Source organism: Crinia signifera, chromosome 6 (genome assembly GCF_055691185.1).
Source record: "Crinia signifera chromosome 6, ASM5569118v1, whole genome shotgun sequence".
In the NCBI taxonomy this organism is placed as follows: Eukaryota; Metazoa; Chordata; class Amphibia; order Anura; family Myobatrachidae; genus Crinia; species Crinia signifera.
The window spans coordinates 87,702,013-87,719,280 of NC_139222.1; the positions used below are offsets into that span (position 1 = coordinate 87,702,013).

General features: G+C 41.5%; 1 protein-coding gene across 2 annotated transcripts in view; it reads right to left on the reverse strand.

Moving 5' to 3' along the window:
* The window catches only part of CDHR1 (cadherin related family member 1), a 95,346-nt gene that overhangs the window by 34,234 nt on the left and 43,844 nt on the right, over positions 1–17,268 (reverse strand). For both annotated transcript variants that reach the window (XM_083146389.1, XM_083146390.1), the window contains exons 12-14: positions 17,075–17,227; positions 15,877–16,041; positions 11,269–11,336 (exon numbers count right to left, since the gene is read on the reverse strand). In XM_083146389.1, coding sequence (XP_083002515.1) covers positions 11,269–11,336; positions 15,877–16,041; positions 17,075–17,227 — 386 coding nt within the window. The remainder of the gene's footprint in view (positions 1–11,268; positions 11,337–15,876; positions 16,042–17,074; positions 17,228–17,268) is intronic.

Here is a 17,268-nt window from a genome sequence, read left to right on the forward strand (position 1 = left end):
AAAGCAACAAATATAGATAGATCAACTCTCTTGAATACCAAAACAAAAGTAAAAACAGAAATTCAGAAACCACCTTTATTCATATCAAAATTTAATAGTCATTCTCACCAAATAAGACAAATAATTCAGAACAACCATAGAATACTTATGTGTGACAATATTTTAGCACCCCACCTTGAGGAGCAACCTAGAGTCATCTTTAAAAGAAACAGAACACTTAAAGACATTCTATCACCTAGTCATTTCGAAGACCCTGAAAAGGACCACTCCTTAAAGAATGCGACCCACAAGGGATGTTACCAATGTGGTAGAAATAAATGCATGACCTGCATACACATTGACCACAGCAAGAATTTCCAATCCACTGTATCTGGTAAAGTTTATGAAATAAAAAACCACATTAATTGTGCCTCCACATACAGTATGTGATCTATCTGATCACATGCATATGTGGAGCTCAATATGTGGGACGTACCATCCACACCCTAAATACAAGATTCCTGGAACATAGGAGAAATGTCATCAAGGGGGTTCATAACCATTCTCTATCACGACATGTCAAGCTAGAACATGCCAATAATCCAAGAGTCCTTAAGATCCAAGGGATTGAACAAATAGAACCCACCTTTAGGGGAGGGGATCGCTTCAACAGACTTTGCACCAGAGAAGCCTTCTGGATTTTTTCATTAGGCACCTTATTCCCTGCAGGTCTGAATGACAATATAGAACTAAATGGAATATGAATAACTGAAGCTTTAGAATTCAGTCCTTGTCTTCTTGATTGCACCACCGAGAGTTAGTAATGTGTTATTACTCAAACCAGATAGTTCAGTGCTATTTATAAACTCTTCAAATATATTTGTGTATATGATAAAACTAAACATACCAATATATATGCTTGTAGCATGACTGAGACTTGTTAGCTCAGGAATACAGACAGGCACTTTAATTACATTTGTGTGTATTTACCAAAATAATGTGCTAATGGACATGCCTATTACTGTCAGATTTATGTTCATTTTTATTATTTTAGTTTGTTCCTCTATTATAGTTTCTATATACATTTTCCATATTCCTTATCTATGTAATTATTGTTATAACTGATTTTGAAATTTTCCACTATAGATAATAACATTTATATATGTCTTCCATAAACATATTTGGAAAACTGCATATATATTTTTTGATAATAATATTCTATCATTACATATTTTGATTGAAAGTGAATACTAAATCATCTATCCCGTACTATCGGGCCGAATTGTGCTGATTATCAGCTTAATGTCAGATATTTTATCGGTAACTGTCTCTTTAATTGTTCCTTGCCCTATAAACAAAATGATAATAAGTATTTCTTTAGTTGCCTCTTTGTTATGGGCCTATTTGTGCTGATTACCAGCTTAATGTCAGTCAATTTAGCGGTAGCTGTCTCTTCAATTGTTTCTTGATCTACAAACAAAATAATAATAAGTACTTCTTTTGTTATGTATATAAAAATAAAAAGCATTATTAGCATTGTAAAAATATAAACAAACAATTCCGTACTTGAACCACGGACTGAGGACATGTGCTTTTTAGAAGCCGAGTTCCCTGCCGCTGAGCCACCAGAGAGCTGTATTAAAATTGATTCATTTTCGAGTGGTGAAGCACCACCATAATATAACCAAATAAACTACGCTCAGTGATGCCAGTTTTAGAAATAATATGTATTGTACAGAGATATATATATATACTGATTAAATTAAACTAGTTTGAACTTCTGATACAGACCAATGAAGTGCTTAATGCAAAATGTGTAATTACTACTGAAAAAGAAAAAGACCTAAACAGGTCTATTACACCTGTATACGTAATCAGATGCTAATTGAGCCACAGGTGTAATGCAAGAACACTCCACCCCTATTGGATAAGGTTGCTTTTTAAACCCATGGAAGACACCAGCTCACATACCTTCTGAGGAAACCGTCCGATACATTTGACGGAGAAACGCGTCAAGGAATTGAGCTTTTATCACTTTGGGCCATCCAGAAATTATTCTCCCACGCCGCCACACCAACAGGATAAAATCACTCTGCAATAAATACTTTTTCAGCGGAGGACTAGAGCGGCGGGTTGTGATATCCAGCACCCGTCAAACCACTGACGTGCGGCACTGAGGGCTTCCAAGCTGCAGGCGGTAACCATCTCCTCCTGACACAGCGATTACAACATCGACCGCAGCGTCCGAGGACCGCAGATTGCAGATCCCCCCTTGGAGCCTATCCAACCCAGCTGCCAAACAACTGACCCGGTAAGCTCCGGACCACCTTTGTGGAACTACAAGGACATTCATGCGCTAATACAACGAGTGGTGAGATCAATATTTCTGGAACTTATACTGTTTATTCCCTACTCAATGGAAATTCAATTGGAGACTTAATTAGTCCGAGGACTCTGGTCCATAGGACCTTGCCTACTATAAGGGATTATTGCCCATATTTATTACCTAATTACGGTATCTACCATTTTAAGTGTCTAATACTGTTGTTTTTAATAAATGTTTAATTTTTTACTGGTTCATATGCGCTCTCAATAATTTGTGTATTTCTATTCTATTAACCTTTGCTGGGAGCTGCAAACCAGTTGCTACCTTATCCTACAAGTATTTATTCAGAGCAATTATTTTGATCCTTAGTCTGCGCCTGATTATTGTTTGTATAGTTGTGATAGAATATAGTCTACAACAAAATAAATGTTATGTTTGGTTATGCTGAAATTTACTTCAAGGACATTTAGAACCAAAAGTCTGTCTAGCACATTTTCATATGATGCTGAAACACCAGCTGTCTCATGAATCAAAGCCAATATTAAAGGTTAAGAAGACATTTACAGCCATTAAAACAAAGGGAAATAATTTAATTATACAATAATAAAAAAAAAAATCAACTTAATGTTGGACGGGATACTCTAAAGCCAAAACCCCATTATCGGGGTTTTTACTGCATTTTTGCATGCTCTAATGTCCGCATGCCGGGTCAGCGCTGCGGAGGTTATGGCCAGCCTTTGCTGGCGATACCCTCTAGAAACCTATGGCCTTCTCTCCCCAGCGCTGTTTGAGGGATCCATCACGGATCCCTCCTAGCATGCCCTGCGGCCGGCGCCGTCCTTTGATTTACTCAACGCATATGTTAGAGCAAATGCAATTAGTATCAATACGGTAGCCTGCAGAGGGGGTCGGAGAGGGGCGGAGAGGGCCGGTGAGAATTAGAGAATCCCGCCCATAGAAAGATATATATATATATATATATATATATATAAATATATATATATATATATATATATATATATATATATATATATAATATGATTAACCCTTTCATGTTGTGGTAAGAAAAATAAATCATGTCAATCCTAACAACTATGTTTTCCTACAGTATGCCCCATATACCATCATCTAGACCAGGCCTGACCAACCTGTCGCTCTCCAGCTATTGTGAAACTACAAGAGCAAGCACACCCTAGTTTAGCTTTTAGGGATTGCTAAAATTGGGGTAGAGCATGCTGGGATATTTTGTTTCACAAAATCTGGGGAGTCATAGGTTGGCTGGGCCATGTCTAGAAAATTGGAGGTCACCTGTTACTCACTTCTCTGCTATCATAGCAGCAATAAATATTCTAAGGCGGTACACCTGTCAAAACATAAGGCAGGTGTCCTAAGGCGAGCTCAGGGAAGACATATACCTCCCGTTGAGCAGAACGGCAAGACAGAGGGACTGGGGGCATGCCAACAGCTCACAAAGAGCTCAGCATGCCCTCACAATGATGAAAAATGGAGGTGTGGCTTGCGATCACACCATTCCCATGAGGCCACACTCCCTTTTTCATAGGTCAGACCCCCTGGGAGTCCAGTAAAAGTGGGGAAGGAAAAAGTAGAGATTGGGTGGGTGCACTCTGCAGATAGCTTATAATGGGCGTCCAACTGATGCTAATCGCTTAAAACATAACTTTTATTTCTTAATATCTTAAAAAAGAATTGTACTAATTACAATTTCTTGTTATAATGATAGTTGTGAAGAAAGATTAGAAAAGTGATTTAAAAAATGTTCGTGACGTGATTGCCCTGTACCTAGTATGACGTACTGTCTCTTTAAATTGCCCTTTGCACTTTAAGCAGTGGATTTATTCACTGTGATATTAATACAGTGACCTTTACTGTTCAGTAATTGATTCTATGGGGACTGATATCTTTCGATATCTGATAGTGGAATTGACCTTATTTGGTTACGATTAACCTAGTATACACACTGTCCAATTTTAAGAACAGTCTGGATTCTTGGATCCTATGATTTCACATATTGATTTGTAGAGATGTATCTCTTAATAAGCACCATATGTATCACGCGTATTGTGTGGCACCGTGGGCTCACAAATGAATAACACCCCTTCAAAAAGGAACACTTGTTATCCTGCTTAATATTGGTCATGTGTAGTCATTTGCGTGTGTTAACGGTATATGCTTGTAGGTGCACAAATGGTGTCTGTTCACACTTTATCAGTATTCATATCCCGCTCCACATTCCATTATTTATTATTGGCAGCGCACACCGTATCAATACCGCCAAACGTTTATTCTGATTTGGCGGTTTGCTTGAAATATCAGTGTGGGCGCACTATCATTAATAAATTTCACGTTTTATTAGAGGAATAGTGAATTGGTGAATGGTGAGTGGTGGAATTGGTCTTATTTCACTATGGTTGACCTGATACACACACTATCCAATCTTAAGAGCACTTTGGATTAATAGATCCCACAATTTCATATGTTCATTTATGGAGATATATCTCTTAGTAGGCACTGTATGTATCTTGTGTACCGTGTGGTACTATGAGCTCACAAATAAATGACAACCCTTCAAGGAGGGAAACTTAGTGTCCTGCTTGATATATATCATGCGCAGTCATTTGCGTATGTTCGCGGTATGTATTTGTAAGTGCACATTTGATGCCTGCTCACACATTATCAGCATCCATCTCCCGTTCCACCATCCATTATTTATTTATTGTTGACAGCACACACTTTATCAATACCGCTAAATGTTTGTTCTACCTTTGCGGTTTATTTGAATTGTCAGTGTGGGCGCACTATTATTGATGAATTTCACGTTTTATTAGAGGAATGGTGAATTTCTGAGCGGGTAAGGTGATGGGTACACACTAGCAGATATTGGCTTTCACAGCCTGTGATCTTAGATTAGCCTCACTCTCCGTGTGCCCCTTATGTTGTGTATGTTGTGAGCATTCGGCAATTCAGCATATTATTAGTGCTACTGTATACCGTTATGTTCAGTTGGAATCTCAATTCCTATACTTTCTTTATAGTCTGCGCTGTAAGTGTTTATTTATTCACACGCTGTCATTAGTATCCCGTTCTACAGCCCTCTGTTCATTACTTGCAACACACACCGCAATGCCGCTAGGTTCCTTTATTGGTCTGCGGTTATTTGTGATGCCAGTGTGGGTGCATTATCCATATTTATTGGGCAAACAGGGGGTTTATGTCAGACACTGTGAGCGGACGTGCCACCGCATCCACACTATCCAATTCTCGCTTCAACAATTGGTTACTTGGTATTTCATTTATTAAATTCCACTATTAATAAATCCACTCATATTAGTGCTGGTCTATAACAGTATTGGTCTGTTGTTACTATGTTACAGTTCCACATAAGCTGCGAGCATCCACTCGTTTATACACTGTCTGTGTTTATAACGTGCCTCGCAGTTCCTTATCCACTGCTAACATTGTATATTGTACAGGTCCTGTTTTACACACTATCTAGTCTCGGGCTTAGTTAGACTGTCAGTGTATGCGCATCACTGAGTTCCCCTCCAATATTCATTAGAGAAACACAAGAGATCGCCACCTATATACAATGTATCATGCGGCCATTCACCGCGTGCTCATAGCAGACGCTGCCAGCATCCTTCGGTATAAGTGATGCGGTGCTAGCGTCTGTATTAAGTCACATCAATTTTTTATCAGAGCATGTACGGAGCACAGTCACATATTTCAACCATACATTTGGTATTATTACTAGAGTACAGGGACTAATCTACGTCACGCGCCTATGCGCATTTCACCGGTCATGCCGGCTTCCTCAGGGCAAAAATGATACATATGGTGCTTATTAAGAGATACATCTCTACAAATCAATATGTGAAATCATAGGATCCAAGAATCCAGACTGTTCTTAAAATTGGACAGTGTGTATACTAGGTTAATCGTAACCAAATAAGGTCAATTCCACTATCAGATATCGAAAGATATCAGTCCCCACGTAGAATCAATTACTGAACAGTAAAGGTCACTGTATTAATATCACAGTGAATAAATCCACTGCTTAAAGTGCAAAGGGCAATTTAAAGAGACAGTACGTCATACTAGGTACAGGGCAATCACGTCACGAACATTTTTTAAATCACTTTTCTAATCTTTCTTCACAACTATCATTATAACAAGAAATTGTAATTAGTACAATTCTTTTTTAAGATATTAAGAAATAAAAGTTATGTTTTAAGCGATTAGCATCAGTTGGACGCCCATTATAAGCTATCTGCAGAGTGCACCCACCCAATCTCTACTTTTTCCTTCCCCACTTTTACTGTACATTCGATATTAGAGAAGGGTAGCACCACCTCTCTTTCAAAAGAGATTTAATGATTCCAAATGGAATAATATCAATACAGAACTATTAAGAGATAAGCAGATACAGCCTGAAATAGGCGATCAAAAGGATTTTCAGTGCGGAATTAATTCCTCTCCCCCTTTCCCTTGTTCTATCCCCTGGGAGTCCAGACTTAAAAATCCCAGATGTTGGGAGGTATGTTATTGAATATAGTGTTCTTCTCAGCGGTGTAACTCCCAGATGCAATTTAGTCACCTGAATCCAGGCACTGAAGGGGCACCTGCATGTACAGCAGCACCTGTGTGGTTCACAAAGGTGACCACTGCTCTTCCAACAAAGATCTGCAGTGTACACACTGCTGCTGCAGAGTTCATCAGTTTTGTCCCAGGAGCCCTATTAACACCTGCAATAGGGAACAGAATTGCTCCCATCTGTTACCACCTGAACCTGTATTGCAGTAAGGTATTGTGCACCCACCGCTACTTCTGGACTACCAGATTTGACTCACTGGTGAACGCTGATTCTGAATGTTCATGACCCACTGACCAATCTCACACAGTGTTGCTGGAGCCCTGTCAATTCCCTGCAGGCTCCGATACATGCACACAATATTTGTTTTTCCTTTTTTTACGGGGAAATGGGAGCCTATGGGTGATTGGGATGAACTTACAATTCTGTGGTAAAGGTTTTGGTGTACTGGAGAAGTCTGTATAAAAAACTGGTACAGTAAAGGTGAAATACTGTGAGAAGTCGCTTCAGTGTGTGGCCAGTCAATCTTCCTTGAGCCGCCGGGGACCTTCCCAGGTGGCAGGATTGCATTGCATTGATGCATTGCATGCAGTCCTTCTGCATGTGACGTATCACACGTGATCCCACTCCCTGCTCCGGGAGGGGGTCGAGTTGGAGGCCATACCTACAGCAGCTCTGACCTCTGACTCCGATGCACATGGAACCGTGGATCGATTGTCAAACATCTGATTTGGCCACTTTTGACTCGATTTCTCTACCCAATCTGTCGGAATCGGGTGAAAAGTGGCCAATTTAGACTAATGTATGGGGACCTATAGAATTGTGCACTATTTCACAGCCACAAGGAAGTGGCTGTGCAACACCACACAGCTTATATGTAAACACAGCAGGAGGCACCTGGTGTAAATGGATGATTTATGTGGGTCAGGCTGGTCCTGATTTAATAGTTGGCAAACAGTTATTTGATTTTAACCTTAATTTAAAATGTGTATACGTCAAGCCTACATGGAATGAAGAGGACGCGATCTACGCCGGTGGACCGTGGTGAGTATAATTTCCTTTCACAGAAGCCATATGGATTTCTACAGAAGAAGTGGCCCTAACCTACATGCCAAGACAGGTAAGTAGGTATGTGTCTTTGTAGTATGTAATAAACTTGTGGTGTGTGGAAGCCGATGACACCGGAGAGGAGGTGGGGAAATGCGTCATCACATTTATCCTACCCTTTTTGAACAGAAGGACTTTCACTGGTACCTTTACTTGCACTAAGGGTGGCAAGGGCAGAATCACCCCAGCCTGCAGGACACTGCCTGAGATATCTGCATTAAATCTAAAGTCAGGGAAATGCCATTTAAATAGGTCCCAGTGAGGTACCTTATCTGCCAGGCCAGACAAGACAAAGGTAAGAGACTGGTTGCTATTTATTCATTTTTTTCTCTTACAGTATATGGATTTTTAATAGCAAACTGACTGTTACTAACAGCTTTTTGGAGCATAATTATTTTTAAAAAAGGAAAAAAAATTACTAACGTCTTCCTCCAGGCACTATAAAAATACTAAGCTACTAACCAAACTAACCATTATAGTTTTTTTCTGTCAGTATGTTTACTGTTTTTTCTTATTACTGGCCAGTGATTTATAAATTATAATAAATGCTAGTTACTGTATATTAAGGTTATTCTCCAGTGCAGTTTTTATATGCCAGTTTTTTTTGTTATATACGGTGTGTGTGTGTGTGTGTGTGTGTGTGTGTGTGTGTGTGTGTGTGTGTGTGTGTGTGTCTTTTATTTAACTATTGGTTAAGTTGTAAAACTACAGGTACCAGTGGTCCCTTTAATGCCCGACTGCTGGGACTTGTCGGTCTCCAAGTCCCTGCATGTGGGGGAGGCTTGCTGGGACTTGTAGTTCCACAAATTAACCCAATAATTTCTGAACTTTATTTTACACAAAAGCATCAGCCCGGTGCCCACTGCCCAGGGGAACCAGGGACAACCCCGGGCTTCAGCCTGGGCAGGGTTAATCCTGGAGGGAGAAACCATTTTATTGGGGGAGCCCTCATTCCCCCAGGGTCCCTTCCCGGGCTGACCATTCAGGGGGTAAGGAAAATGCTTTGGCTGCAAAACCTTATATAATATTGGCCCCCCAACTCTCACATTACCATGCTGGCTGGTTGTGCCAGGTGCTGGTATTTTTTCTTACAGTGAAGCCTGCATGGATCCGACTGATCCATGTAGCCTGCCGACTCGTATTTGTATTTATCGGGCGTATATATGGCCGCTAAATATGAATAAGGCTTTTATAAAATAGGAATCTCAAAAATACGACACCTTTGTAAATTATGCTTCGGAATACAAATGTTTAAATGAAACACTTCACCGATAACAGTCGTATTCAGTAGTATACAAAATACGAACACAACTAATATGTATTTGTATTCTTAATACATTGTGCCCAGAGTCTTTAAAAGACTCTAGTTTCCTGCTTCTGGAATCTCTTCATACAGCTGGTAATACAGGACAGGTGGAATAGTGTTCCCAGGCCAGCAGCTCATGACGGCTATATGTATATGACATAATAAGAAGAGGAAGGCTAGAGAGCCTGGTGAAGAAGTGGGAAAGATTCCAACAGCTGTGAAAGGGGATTTGGTCATTGGGTCAACCTATATTCGGTTGACATAAATTGGGTTGACAGCCTTAGGTCAACAGGACATAGGTCGACACCTATAAAAGATTTACATGGCTTAGGCCAACATGGACTATGGTTGACATGCCAAAGGTCAGTTTTTCATACCCTACTATCCACTAGAGCGTGAATGGAAGCATGGGGACAAAATACGGTGTCCATTTCGACATGTCATTCATCACCATGTTGACCAAAAGTCCCTGTTGACCTATAGTCCATGTCGACCTTTTATAGGTGTTGACCCAATGTTTGTCAACCTACATTGGATCTATCCAATGACACATTCCCCTGTGAAAGGGCTTGTTGTATGAAGGCAGCATGGACTTGTGCAGGAGATGAGTGCCTCTGCATGAATGGGTAATTACCCTGATGAAATATTCCCATACTGTCAGGTGAGATTGCCGCATCGGCATCGTGACTGTTCACGATAAAGGTGGAAATAGAACCCCTGTATATAAGAGAGAGTTTTATCTTTAATTGTGGCTACAGGGGAGAGTGTCTGAAAATTGAGGAAGGGAGTAGCCTAGAAACACCTGACTGAAGGGGGAGAGGGAGTAGGTCTATAGAGAAGAATAAGCCGTAACTACTGTAGGAATGTGCAGGTGGAGCTGCTGCACAGGGTCCTGTGGGCATCACTGCCAGTCACCAACTGCCCCTGCATCTTGCTGGCATACAGAAACCAGATTTGCAACTGCATAAAGCAGTTCTTATTGCCCCATACACCCCACCCCCTCGCATTATGTCAACAAGTCTGACATTGCACCACATTATACAAACACAAATTGCTTGCATTTCTTTCATTTTGACAGTGCATGCACAATTTAGAATTTGGCTAATATGAAGTAAAATACAATGGAGCTCTATAGCATTCATTGCTACATGCATAGTAACACTTGTTTCCTAGCACGGCGCCCAGATTTCCTACGTACGGCACCATAGGGAAATCGCATTGCATGCGATGTTATGCGATATCTTTTTAAAATGTATTTTTTTCTATGGGCATTGTACCCCCCATTAACGTGTCCTCCAACTTTTTCATTACCCCACTATCCACGTCGGCGTGGAGTTGATTTTATATAGTGTGGCGAGCGCAGCGAGCCACCGAGCCCGAAGCATGGAGAGCGCAGCAAGCCCCGCGAGGGGACGTGGATTACTTTACATGTATTCCGCGTCCGCTCTCCACGCTTCGGGCTCGGTGGCTCGCCACACTATAGAAAATCAACTCCACGCCGACGTGAGTTGGCCCTGGGGACATAACAGCAGTGAATACATTAACTTTAAAATCGCATGCGATTGCATGTGATTTTTATCGCATGCAATGTGATGCGATGGCCTTGGGACATGAAAGCAGTGAATAACTTAACTTTAAAAATCGCATTGCATCGCATTACATGCGATAAAAATCGCATGTGATGCGATTTTTCTACCGCAGAATAGCCCTCTACGCAATTAACGTAGTGGGTGCCGTGCTAGGAAAAAAGTACCGGTTTTAGCAATCTGTATTTGCTTTTGTTACTGCCTTTAGTTGCTTTTATTATTCAGCACCGCTCGTGTGTGCGTGTACATACACTAATAAATAAAAAAGTTAAACAAAGAGGTAGTTATCACATAACTGATCTTCATGCAATCACTGTATGTTACACATGATCACAAAATGTATGTTTTTACTTACGGATCGGATCCAGTTCCATAAATAGAATATTTGATTTCCCCCCAAAGTCCGGAATCCAGATCAGTTGCCTATAATAAATAACAAATTGGAATTATGTGCCATTCAAATCATGGATATAACTGCCATGTTACTAACATCTGATATTACTGAATATTTCCATATGCTCTGTTCCATCCAAACTCTAATAATTAATCTTGTCAAGATCAGCGGAGATGGTGTTCACACTGTCTATCGGGATGTCAGATTACTAGTAATACAGGCCTGGGCATTTCCAAAACATGATAGTTGGGCGCCACCTACCTTTACCTTTACACACACTGCTGTCCCATGACTTTTGGCACTTCAGTATATACTGTATACACAGATAGAGACACATTCATGCAATGCGCTATGCCACCACTTTGCACCAACCCAATCACAAAAAACAGTGTCAGATTGCGGCATGAATGGCCCCCTGGGGAATGCAGTGGTAGAAGGGTAGACTGCCACCAAAGGGGATGTGGCCAGCCATCACAGAGGTGAGGTTTGGTTAACCATTAGAGTGCATGGTCTGGGCCCAACAGATCGCATGCGTCCCTGCCGCCAGGAAGGTCCCGGCGGCTCGCAGGGTATCAGGTGTCCATACACTGCTGTGAGACATCGCAGGCAGTGTAAGGGCACCTTTAGAGTCTTAGGTCGGCTACCATGCATTGGGACCTATCAGGGGTTTTCCCGATGCCCCAGTTGCACAGGCCAACCCTGGTCAAACTGTACCCAGGAATGAGCATGTGCACGGACTCACCAACCCATTATATGGTTTCCATGTACTAATAGTAGCAACATGGCATGGCAAATCACATGGCTGCATTGTGGGTTGAACACAGGTGTATGTGTGTCAGGGTTGCCTACTTTGAGGCTGCTCTCTCCTGGAGAGGGCAGCCAGCTTCAGAGGGTAGGGGGTGAGGCTGTACAGCAGAAGGGGTGGGACCATTCAAGTGCACGAGTGGGCGTGGCCTTGCTATTGCATCATTGTGACCATGTCCACCATTGTGTAATGCCAATATTACAGGTAATACACATAAAAGGGACGGGGTAACAATTTCTCATTTTTACAGGTTAAATAAAAGCTAGGACATTAGTATTATTTCAGGGAGTCATACAGACATTCAGGCAGAATTGGCAAGTATGGAGTCATCTATTAAGAAGTACTTGAATAAGTACTGTCAGAGCTAGTTCCCTTGTCCAGACAGCGGCACTAAAAGGCTTATTGCCTTATACTTCAAGGATTAAGCTGTCTATCCTCTAATCTCAGATAAAAACATTGCCTGCAGCTCATTCAAGCTTAAATAATTACTGCCCCATGTAAACATGGTTATTTTAAAACTGAAGATGTATAAATCTCTCAAAGTATTAAAAAATAAATAAAATAAACCATGTTGGAGAACATACATAATCGCAAGCAGTATGCAATACATTTGCTGTAAATAGCATTGATCAACAGAAAAAGTACAGGTCTTCAAGTGACTTTCCATGATAATGGAAAGTAGGTCATGGGGTGTTTAAGATGAAATGCCGAGATATTCCAGACTAGTGACTGAGCCAATTATTAAGCGTAATAGGAGGTTTGATGGAATTCAGTAAAACATAATTGAATCATTTCAACACTGACATTTCAAGTGTACACATTGAAAAGGAGACCACAGGTGCAATGTGCTGAAAACCCTACCCAAGATGGTGCTCAGTATCGGTTTTCCCAAGATGGTCACTACACGGACTCTAGGGGACCCACCACTCTGACCAGGAGCACTTGGTGGAAGATGGTGCACTTGGTGGAAGATGGGTATTTACATTCTAGTCCATGGCCAGAGAAACTCTGGTGTTGAATGTATGTTGCAGAGGGCAGTGGTGTAACTACCGAGGGTGCAGGGGGTGCAGCTGCTATCGGGCCCTGGCTGTCCCAAGAGCCCACTGCTTCCCCTGCAACCCCTGTCACACCAGAGTATCAAACAATGCGGCTGTGACACGCAGGAGCATGCCCTGCAGGGGTACGTCTAAGACAGGGAGGAAAGCCCGCTCTCCTTGTGAAGAGCGGAGAACTACAGTATCTGTAGTATCTTCTAGTAGATGTGGTTGCCAAATTGCTATTCTAAAAGTACATGCAGACTTTACTGAGAGTTTTTAGATTGTCTAAAAGCTGCATTTCAGAGCATTTGTGAAATAGGTCGAATACAGATGTAGTTGGAGCAGCTGCAAACGCTCTGTATGTAAATGTGTCTATTAAAAGGAGACTTCTATTAGAGAAGGTGCCTCCAGCTGCAGTATTGATCAGATTAATATTATACCATTGTGCTGCTTGCAGCAGACATTGCAGATCTTCCTAAGAGGTCAGGAATTCTCCATCCAACGACTGAGATTCCAGCCTCTTCCCTCCCCGTAAATGGCAGTGACATGCATCCATTTCACAAGTGGAGGCCACTGCTGCCCCTTCCCCGCCCCAAATGGCATTATATTGTTAATCACTAATAGTCAATCACTGCATCTTTGTGGTGTGGGTGTTGGGAGAGTGGGGGGGGGGGGGGGGAGTACAAACTAGCTTAGCCTAGGTTGGCCAGAACCCTTTCTCAATTGATTTCAAGCTGATGTCCATAGTTTCTAATGTTCCCTTCATGGAGCTGAACTTAAATGATTACATAACTGGGTGTAAAATGCAACTGGAATACCACACTTTCTGTATTTTTGTTATTGTATTTGTTATTATTTGTTTAGTGTTTCAACATGTCAGATGTGTTACCGTACTCAATGTAACATAAAAGTACTCGTTTTAGTGTTCTAAATCTAGCTCTGAACTTGACCAATTATTCTCTTCACTTTTGTTCCTCTGGCTAGCCACACCCCTTTAATAGGCTGGCCACAGTTCTTCAGCTGTGAGACGCTTTTCTTCTGCGGGTCCCATATCATTGTATTCCTTTCCTTCCTGATCCAGTCCAACACTAATGGTGAGGCTATTCTACAATGGGCTATTCATGTCGAATCTGTAGGATTAATCCAGCAAATTCTAAAACAGAACTATGAAAAAAAGCTCTCCCACACCTATGATCCTCCTAAAAACTGAATTGAAGAGCACCATATTGAATATTTTATATACTGTAGGTTTCATTGGGGCATTACAAAGGGGAGAAGCTGTACTTATTCTTGACTATCGGAATAAATATACCATACCATGGTATACCATACCATACCATGTTACCCTTGACAGACCACTCCCAAGTTTTTCTCCTTCCATTGACTTTCCCTAAGCTCATGCCCTAATATTGATTCCCAGGATATATAACAAGATTAGCTCGTAACTAACCAACCAGTTTTTTTTTTCAAGGAGTTGAATCAAACTGATGCTGGTATGTGTGTGTTGGTATGTTACCCATGATAAGTATAAGTGAGGAAATTACACTGAACCCCAAAATTGTGGGCAATAAAATGGCAGGGTAGTTTAGTCATATAAAATGAGCACTGTCAACACTACTGTAATGGGTTGGGATAATTTGGTCTACAGCATGATGGTCGACAGTCATTAGGTCGAAACCATTAGGTCGACATGGGATAAAGTCGACATGGGATAAGGTCGACATGGGATAAGGTCGACATGGGTCTAGGTCGAAAGGTCATTAGTTCGACAGGTCGTTAGTTCGACAGGTAATAAGTTCGACAATGTCTAGGTTGACAGTCAAAAGGTCGACGTAGGTTTTTTAACAGTTTAACCCATATAAACTTATGTCATCCGTGCATCGTGTACAAGTGTAATAATGTTTTGAGCCTTCAACACCAAACTAGGGGCCTTATTCTGATCGGTGCGGCCGGATCCGAATATGCGGCCAGGACCGTGCGTGTGAAACCCCGCCTTCCATACGGATCGCCAACTCCGTCCGTACGCGGTAAGAAGCTGGCCGAACGGACCGCACGTGTATTTTTCATGGAATACGCCTCCTCCATCTCAGGGAACCTCCCCCATCATTCGATGGTCGCAGACCATCGAATGCAGGACCGAGTGGTCCACCAGCTACCGCAACCTCAGACCACACGGACATTTTTCCGTGCAAAAGCAGGGATCTGGGCGGGCAGCTGACATCCGGCAATGTCATATGTCCGCCCCCTACACGTGCGTCACGGCCGCATTACCATGCGTACGCCCAGCGTTTGCATGGGAACGCCCATGAAACACGGGGCGTATGCATATGGTAATGAGCCCAAATAGCCTCCACCCCCTGTTCGGAGTGTTCACATTTCATGCGGAATTTTGCCGTACGCCCCGCTCGCACATGAGCAGAGACGCCTCTGCACATGCGCAGACACAAAACATCGGCGGCACGAACGCACGCGGATATTACCGCACCAACCAGAATAAGGGCCTAGGTGACTACATGTTTGGGAATGATGGGAAGATAAAGTATTATTGTTTGACATTCTTTTGAGACCCAGATGAAAGTGAATACACTTATATGTTGATCCAAGCTCTTCTTCTAGCAGGCAGCACAAGAACTAGTTTGGCATCTAAATTGGTTTCAAATATGTCTAATAAAATAATGTAGTAAGACAGACATAAATACATATATACATTTAGTAAAGACTACTTACGGTTGCAGCTACAACATTAGATCCCCCAGGGGAGTTTTCTGGAATCCTGGCAACATAATACTCGGAGGAAAACTTTGGAACATTATCATTGATATCCAGAAGGTGAATAGTTATATCAGCTGTTGAGCTGAACTTTTCCGGAGTGTTGACCTCAATAGCAAGCAGCTAAAGACAGATGGACAGCCTTAATAAGTTCATTTTCTGTATCCTTTTTTTTTTTTTTTATATTAATATTAATAATATTCCCAGATATGAGTTCTATATCTATATAACTTTTCTATATAAAGTACAATACATAGCAACAAACTGTGGGGCAGATGTATTAAGCCTGGAGAAGAGATAAACTGGAGATAAAGGTAAAGGAGATAAAGCACCAGCCAATCAACTCCCAACTGTCATTTTCAAACACAGTTGATTGGCTGGTGCTTTATCTCCTTTCACTTTATATCCAATTATCTCTTCTCCAGGCTTAATACATTTGCCCCTTTGATTGAAAAATCCAAGTGATCATCTATGACTTGAACAAGTTCTGCTCTTCAAAATCCCTTCGAATCAGTCAGGGATACCCTTGGGAATTTATTTGGGGCTTAGAAATTAATTACAAGGTCTTAAAGTGTGAAATATATTTACAATAGTTTAAAGTGGAATTTAATAGCAATTTTATTATAATATTACATTTATTTGGACAGATTTAGAAATAGATTCTCGGTACTTGTTTCCGAGCACGGCCACAATCTTGTGGATCGTGTACCGTTAAGTTAAGGTACGCTTCGGGTTGGCGTCTATCGTGGGGTGGGGTTTACGTCGTTAAATTTGGGGGTCTAGGGAATATTTTACATTGAATCCAATGTAAAATCGGGTCCCAGGGACCCGATTTGCATTTCATTCAATCAAAAAATCGGGTCGAAAATCGGGTCGGTCGCATCGCATGCGACCAAATCGCATGCGATGCGATCGACCCGATTTTTCCGACACGACCACCCCGATGTAAATCGGTGTGGCCGTGCTAGGAAACAAGTACCAGATTCTCTTTAACTGACGTGTAAAGTTATTGGTTCATTTCAAATGAATATCTCCACATCATAGATCAAATTGCGTGGTCCCTACTAACGCAAAGACTGAATGTTCGTGGTCTGAAGCAGGGGCCGACTTGACAATTAGCACTTTCTAAAACCTGAATTCTAACAGTTATTCATACCTTAAAGGTTAGCAAATGAAACTTTTCATAGTCTATTCCTGCAGAATTCTCCACAATTATCGTCACTTGAGCCTCATTTAATACGGTCTGTGGCACAACACGAAACATTCCGCCAGGTCCAACTAAACGCAGGTTGAATTTTGCATTTGCACCCTGAAAAGTTAATAGATGCATTACTGTAAGATATTGGAATA